This window comes from Rasamsonia emersonii (genome assembly GCF_000968595.1).
Source record: "Rasamsonia emersonii CBS 393.64 chromosome Unknown ctg1118621760779, whole genome shotgun sequence".
In the NCBI taxonomy this organism is placed as follows: domain Eukaryota; kingdom Fungi; phylum Ascomycota; class Eurotiomycetes; order Eurotiales; family Trichocomaceae; genus Rasamsonia; species Rasamsonia emersonii.
In genome coordinates, this window is record NW_013562739.1 from 1 (window position 1) to 7,953 (window position 7,953).

The following is a 7,953-nucleotide window of genomic DNA, read 5'->3' on the forward strand; positions in this document are numbered from 1 at the left end:
CCCAGTCATTGGCTCACGGACAAGCAGGTCCATTGGAGATGTACTCACTGCTCGCCATCATCTCCGATTCTACTTCAATGTTGCAGTGACTGCGACGTATCACCTCTCAGAAGGCCCTGTTCCGCCCATTAAGGACCACATCTACAGAGCATGTGAAATTCTGATTGCTCAACATCCTAACCTCGCGGTCAATCCCGTGGACGAAGGGAGTCGGGATCCATACTTTGCTCGACTCCCAGAGATCGACCTGGATAAATGTGTGTCTTTCCAGCAACGGTCACAGAAATATGTGGCTTCAGGCGATCTCGAGCAGACGTCCAGAGATGTTGAATTGGACAACCTGCTGCAAGCTCAGCATAATACGCCCTTTTCTCTAGGATTGCCATTTTGGAGGCTATGCATCTTGACTGATCCTACTGATGATCGGCATTTCACTGCCTCCTTTGTGTTCCACCATGCCATTGGCGACGGTTCCTCTGGAAAAGCCTTCCACAATACCTTTGCCCGAGCTCTGAGGGAGGTGCAATCGTTTCCGTCGGGAGAGGCGAAGAATCTCATCGTCCCTCCGACTTCTCCGCTGCTACCAAACCTGGAACAACTCCTTCCACTCCCTGTATCAATATTATATCTCGCCAAGGAATTTTTAAACTCCAAGATTAGACTGAGGAACGATCCTCTCTTGTGGACTGGATCACATATCAAAACCCCCCTGGTGAATCGCGTTCGTCATCTACCGCTATCAAAGTCGACTACCATGAAACTGAGAAAGTCGTGTCAAATGAATGGGACCACGGTCACGGCAGCACTGCAGACCATGATCGCCAGTGTCATATTCAATCAGCTGCCCACAACGTTCAAGAAATTGCGCTGTAGTGGAGCAATATCTCTCCGGAGGTGGCTGCCAGATATCATCACAGAAGATTCGATCGGTGTCTGGGTACAGGAATACGAGGAAGTATACGAGCGTGATAACTTCAAGGGGCAGGAGTTTCCCTGGGACGAGGCTAAACGCTCAAGGCAGACAATTGAGCGCGTCCTCGAACAAAAGGGGAGGAACCAGTCGATAGGTCTTCTGAAATATGTCGCCGATTACCATCGGGACCTGTTCCTGTCGAAAGTGGGCAAGCCACGGCACTCGAGCTTTGAGTTGTCGAATGTCGGTGCTTATGCTGTCGATAAAGACAATCACCCGCACACCCCACAAGTCGGGCGGATGGTTTTCAGTCAAAGTGCCAACGTCACAGGCAGTGCGGTCGCTATCAGTGCGATAACTGGTGGCGACGGGTGTCTGGTTCTATCTTTTAGCTGGCAGAAAGATGCTTTGGATGCGGAGTTTATCAACACGCTTACAGACGAGTTAAAACGACGGCTGGACGCAATCATCGCCTAGCTGGCTGGCATAGTTATCGTATAGAACAGGATTACAATACATATATATTAGTATCTCAGCTCCGTTCAAGGATACGAGAGCGCTTCAGCTCCTCCAGACAATAATATAACGGTCGAAGTATTATCATTCAGACCTATCCGTAATAAGTTACAGAATGCGAGAGTAAATCCAAAAAGTCGAAAAGAAGAAGAAGAAGAAGAAGAAAAGTAAGAAGAAGTCCGGAACAATTTCAGGAATCTACGGAAAGCTATGAGGTCAAAATACAAGAAAACGCTCCCTGTCATAGCAATTCTAAATATTACTAGTAGGTCATGATATCCTTAGATGCAGGATTCTGCCTCGATAAATACCACCTTAGCGTGAGTTATGAACGCCTTCTCAAATATGCCGTTCCAGTCGTTACTAATGTCTTATTTCTCATGGCATCGTGAATGTGTGTGTACCTCTCCACTGGAAGATAACGTGGGTTCCAAAATTCATACTGGGGAGAATTTTCAGACACTAGAACAAACTATATATAACCTTGGCTTGAACCGACAACTAGTTTACGCCGGTTCGATCCATCATTTCCTTCTCTACTCCATTTGAAAATGTTTCCTCTATAGGTTACCAGTAAATATATAACACTCCTTATTTAGCAATAACAATGACTATTACTGTCATTACAGCTGTAGTTTGTATATCGATCTGATGATTGTGCCCAGGATGCATACATACTGTGTATATAAAGTAGGAAGGACAAAATCGCATTTTGATTTTTCCTTTTCTTTCGTTTTTGCACACCATACTGCTGCATACTCCAAGAAACCATGACATGTCAAAGCTGAAGTCAGTCTAAGTTAAGCTATTCCCAACGTCTCCATAGAAACGTCATAGACCGACCAGCTTGGGCAAGGTCACACTGATCTTAAATCCTTTAAGTCCACCTTCGCAAACAAAGAACATCGGAAAAAGACCTCAACCAACTGCGCAACACAATAGAAAAACGCCTAACAAGGAACTTGTTCTCACCACCGATTCTTCTCTGCCCATTGTGGGAGGAGATCCCCAACGCCCAATAATCACCCTTTCGTCCGTAGTTATAATTAGTTGTCAGTCCCCAGCGAATTATGTCATCTCGCCCACTCTACCCCGAGCCACGTGACCGGCTTTTTTTGCCAGCCGCCCCCGTGTTCTCAGCGGAAACCGCGAGCTGTCGCGATCGACCGCCAAAAAAAAGGCAGGCACAACAGGAAGGAGGATCCGTTCTCCCAACGTCGCTGGCAGTCCCAAGGCAGAGCAAGATACTCGAAGCGTGACATCCTCTGATCCTCAGAGAACGCTTATATCTGCTGCTCTGCCTTCTCATCAGCCTCTGCCGGTCCTCCGCACCCTGTTCTCCCGTCCTAAATCATCGACGCTTTTTCGCGTTTGCCGCAAGCTTCACTGTTCGATCGCGCCGACATTACGACGTGCCGTCATCATCGTCCGGAGGATATTATTGAAGACCTCTCTGATTCTTCAAGCGAGATCGTGCCGGCCTCTTTCTCCCATCTTCGGAATCGGTGATTCCCCAGATAGCTTTCATCGAATTTTTGCTGGACGTGACAAGGCGCACTACCAGTCGGACGAGCGTTTGATTTCGTTGAGTGCTTCCGGCCGCAAGTCGGTATTTTTTCGTGGAATAGAAAGTGGCGATACTGTTGAGGATTTGCATCGCGGTCGTGTTTTTTTCCTGTGGGAACTGCGACGGGGACGATATAGCTTGTCGGAGACCGGAAAAGAACCAAAAACGCTCTGTACACGTGTTGTTATTCTTGAAAAATTGAATCGAAGAGAGTAGTTCTGTGGGCTGTTAGCAGCGAAGGAGGGAGAAGGTCATTTGGATGTCGAAACGACCGTTGCAGGGCCCTCACGCAGATAGAATCCAGGGGATCGATTTCAACATGTCGAGCACGCCGGATGATAAGCCCCAGCGGGCCACAGCGGCCCAGATGGCCAACAGAAAGTAAGTAAAAAAGAAGAAGGATTGTTTGTTTGAAGACGTGCTGCTTTGTTTTGTTTTGTTTTGTTTGTTCTGCGCACAGCATCGGTGCCTGTCAAAGGTGGTCTCGATATCAACAACAACAACAACAACGCGTCTCTGCCCTCCAGTGAATGCACCCAGCGACCAGTGACTCGCTTTGTTGTTGACAGGCACTCGCTTGTTTTCATTCACTCCCTCGTCCTGCTCCCTCTAAAAACCCCGTCCCCCAGCCTTCTCTCTGACTCACACTCCCACTCCCACTCACCATCTCTGCTTCCCAAACCTCCTTTCCCACGTCCTCGTTTGCACCCATTTGGCGTACTATCCATCTTTACTCTTGCAATCTCAAAGCTCTTGCTTGCTTCTGCGAGCTCTTTACACTTCTTTTCTGTCGAAGCCTTGAAGAGACTGTCTTGATGAGACGCGTTTCTAACTATTCCTCCAGAATCAAACAAATCAGCAGGCGGACGCGTCCGAACCTCGCGTCGTCCGCAACGTCTCAATCACCTAGTCCCTTCAACTCGATAAATCCTAACGTCTCTGCATCTTCGAACCCAGGGCTCTCAAACGGTTTTGCGTTTGGTCAGTCCCAGAGTTTCCCAGGTGCAGGTTCCAATCCTACCCAGAACGGAAACCAGCCTATCTCTTTTGGCTCAGGTGGTTCTGCAAGCTTTAATTTCTCTGCTTCTTTCGACTCCAGTGCAGGTATCAACAACCCGTTCGCTAACGGTACTGGAGGACAAAACCAGAATCAGAATACATCTGGGTTTAGTGGCTTCAAAGGGAGTATCTTTAACATCCCACCCACTACCAGCCAAAGTCAGAACCAGCCAGCCCAAGCTGCACCGTCGGGCAACTTATTTGGTTCCCAACCTTCTCAGAACACAGGAGCTGGTTTGTTCAGTACTCCTAGCAATACTACGTCAACATCCAGTTCCTCGATCTTTCAAACTACTCCAGCAACCACCGGTGCTACTGGAAGCATTTTTGGACAGTCTACCACTCAGACTTCCACTCCTTCATTCAACCTATTCAACACAGACACTTCTAAGACGACGTCGCTTTTCGGCCAAACCTCTTCCTCCACTGACACTCCGAAGAGTCAAAGCTTGTTTGGTACCGCTAGTGACACGATGCAGATCTCACCTGACGGGAAAGCCAAGACGGGCACTACTGCTCCTTCCTCGCCGTCTCTTTTTGGAGCTGCGCCGAACACCACCGGTTCTCCCGCCAAGTCTCTCTTCGGTACCACGAGCACTGAGAACAAAAGCCTCTTTTCAACCCCGCAGACTTCTTCCTCGCTGTTTGGTGCTAAACCTGCCACGTCGACTGACGCCAATCCTAACGCTGGCAAGTCACTTTTTGATCGGGTGACTAAGCCTACCGACACTCCTCAAGCAACTACCGCTCCAGCTGCCGCTAACACTCCCTTTGGCACTGGTACTCTTTTTGGCAATGTTAGCAAGCCCAACGATACTCCTCAAACCACTGCAGCTCCATCTCCAGCCAACAATCCTTTCAGTTCCCTTTTTGGTCAGACCAAGCCCGCTGATACTCCTGCGACTACGGCTGCGACCACGGCTGCAACTCCAGCCAAACCAACCTTCAGTGCCGGAGCTTCTCTCTTTGGCCAAACCAAGACTGATACTCCTGCCACTACAGCTGCGACTCCAGCAAACACTGCCTTCGGCTCCGGAAGTTCCCTCTTTGGTCAAACTAAGCCTTCCGATACTCCAACTACTGCCGCTCCAGCTACTGCCAGTGCAACTTCTACTACCTTCTCCAGCTCCATTTTTGGACAAACCACAAAGCCCAGTGAAGCTCCTCAAGCGGCTACGACTCCAACAACTCCAGCTAGCACTGGCTTTGGCGCTGGTGGTTCTCTTTTCGGTCGAGTCACAAAGCCTAGTGACACTCCCCAGACGACTGCTGCTCCAGCTTCCGCCAATGCCACCCCTACTGTCTCCAGTCCCCTTTTTGGACAGACTACCAAGCCTAATGAGCCTCCTCAAGCGACTACGGCTCCAAGTTCGGTCTTCAGTGCCGGAAGTTCACTCTTCGGACAAACTACTAAGCCTGATGACACTCAGGCCAGGCCTTTCCAGTCCCTCTTCTCCGGTACAACGAAGACAGAGCCTGCGAAGCCAGCATCTGATACTCCTGCAAAGGAAGCCCCGAGCAGCCTTTTTGCTCCAAAACCCGAGCCAAAGCCTCTCACAGCACCAACTACAACCGCGGCTGCGCCATCGCCGGATAAGGAGGCAGTGCCGAAGCCATCCTTTGCAACCAAAGGGCCGCGCAAACTCCCTCCTAACATCAGCAAGGAGTTAGCGCAGAGTGTCGACATGCAGTACAAGATCCAGATGTTGAACTACTCTTTCAAGCGCAAGATCTCCGAGCTCGATCCTGAAAAAGATGATTTTGATGTCGTCTTGCTGTACTACTCGCGTGTTCGTAAGACACTTGGCATTCCCATCGGTTCACGTCTTACTGCACCTGGAAAACGCAAGGACCGGGACGAGGAATCCGATCGTACCGATATTGAGGAATCTTCATCGAAGAAAGCAAAGTCTGCTGAGCCCGCTGAATTGTCTGCTGTGAACAATGTGAACACTCAGCCAGCAACCACATCTGCACTTTTCTCGTCCGGGAACCAGCAAAGTTCTACTAATACGCCCAACAAACGCAAGGCGACTGAAGATGCGGATTCCAACGTTGACTCGGATGTGCAGTCCAGCAAGCGCACAAGGAACACGACGGCCAGCTTATTTGCGAGCTCCTTCTCTAATTCCAAGGCACTTGACTCCAGTACGGATTCATTCCAGAAAACTGAGTCTCCGGCGTCTGGATCCAAACCTACTTCCGTTACCGAGAAAGATTCGGCACCAAGTCTTTTTAAGCCTTCCGCTTCTGAGTCCAGCAATTCTAATGTGTTCAAGCCTTCGCCGTCGTTTAGCTTCAAACCGCTTCCCTCGACCAGCACTTCGACCACTGGCCCGTCTTCCCCGGCGCTTACTACTGACAAGAACACCGACTCTCCATCAAAGCCAGCTTTTGAGCCTCCCAAATTTGGTCCTGGAAATACGCCTAGTTTCCTCACCCAGTTCAGTAAACAAGCTACTAATGAAGCAGACAAAGAGAAAGAAAAGCGCAAAGCTGAAGACTTTGGCTCAGACGAAGACAATGCGCAGAAGCGTACTAAGTTCAGTGATGGAAAAGGTCATGACGCCGAGGGCCAGGAGTTTGGCAAGGCCGCCACTAGTGATCCAGAACCTAAGCCGTTGAGTACGCCTGTGACATCTAGCAGCTTGTTTGGTACTTCGTCTGCCTTCGGTTCCTCGGTTGAAGATGGTTCAAAGAAAGCGGTCTCGTCGATCTTTGAAAGCCAGCGCAGCACGCCTCCCGTAACGTCTAACAATCTTTTTGGACATCTGTCCGCTGCGAATTCTTCCACCGAAGATGCGGCTGATGAAGACTCCGACGCTGAAACCGAAGCAGCACCTGCTGCACCCTCGACCTCAACTAGCACCGGTCGCAGCCTGTTCGACCGCATTCAATACGACGCTGATGGAAAACCCGTTCGTGAAACAGGAACCCCTACTAGCGGTATGTTCAACCCCTGTTGACAGCTTCAACCCTGTTCCTACCTTCAACCCTGCTCCTACCTTCAGCCCTACTGGCAGTGTCTTCGGTTCTCCAACTACCCCGGCTTTTGGAACCCCAGCACCGCCGACATGGGTAACCCCTGCTGTTAATGCTTTTGGAGCCCCTGTACCCAAGGCATATGCAACGTGGAGTATGCGGAACTTGATGACAGTTGCTAACTCTCTTCCAATAGCCCCGCTGTCGTCCTCTCAGACTTCTTCTTCTACCCCGTTTTCGAGTCTGTTTTCGACCCAATCTGGGGCTCCTGGCGGAGTAGCGGTAAATCAACCAACAACCAATCCAGCTACGACTTCTTCCGGTCCTGCTTCGAATGAGGCTTCCGCTCCGGCTTCGAATGAGGATACGGCCGGGGAGGACACGGATGGCCAGGACTACTCAAATGACCCCCAGGTCAACCTCGTTGGCAATGCAGGCGAGAAAACGAGGACGTCGCATTTGTCACCCGTGCCCGTGCACTTAAATACAAGCAGCCATCAGGTTGGGAGACCCAGGGGGTTGGCCCTCTCCGGGTCCTGAAGAACCGAGAGGCAGGTCGCGCGCGCCTCGTTCTTCGGGCCGATCCCAGTGGCAAGGTGGTTCTGAACACTGCCATCCAGAAAGCCATCGACTACAAGGTTGCGAATAATAGTATTCAGTTCATAGTCCCGCGGGCTGACGGTTCCGGCGTGGACCCTTGGGCGCTTCGCGTCAAGACGAAAGAGGATGCCGCTGAATTGGGCAAAGCTTTGGCGGAGGTCCAAGAGTCCTTACAGGGATAAACGGCTACCATGGCCCTCCTCCTCGGAGTAGATTGGGCCACGGGGCTGTGAGTCTCGAACCCTGCCGCTGGAATCATATACATACATCTATCGCCAAAACGACGGCCGCTCTTTGCCCTCCTCGTCGGAGTTTG

General features: G+C 50.6%; 2 protein-coding genes across 2 annotated transcripts; both read left to right on the forward strand.

Moving 5' to 3' along the window:
* Window positions 1-88: 88 nt before the first annotated feature.
* Window positions 89-1,390, forward strand: T310_8509 (uncharacterized protein; the record flags this gene model as incomplete). The annotated part of the gene is made up of 1 exon (XM_013468711.1): window positions 89-1,390. A coding segment is annotated over one exon (1,302 nt), but the record flags the coding sequence as incomplete, so codon positions are not given.
* Window positions 1,391-3,315: 1,925 nt separating this feature from the next.
* On the forward strand, window positions 3,316-7,819 carry T310_8510 (RanBP1 domain protein; the record flags this gene model as incomplete). The annotated part of the gene is made up of 4 exons (XM_013468712.1): window positions 3,316-3,377; window positions 3,841-7,001; window positions 7,234-7,451; window positions 7,532-7,819. 4 exons carry the CDS (start codon window positions 3,316-3,318, stop codon window positions 7,817-7,819), a joined length of 3,729 nt encoding a protein of 1,242 aa, XP_013324166.1.
* Window positions 7,820-7,953: the final 134 nt, after the last annotated feature.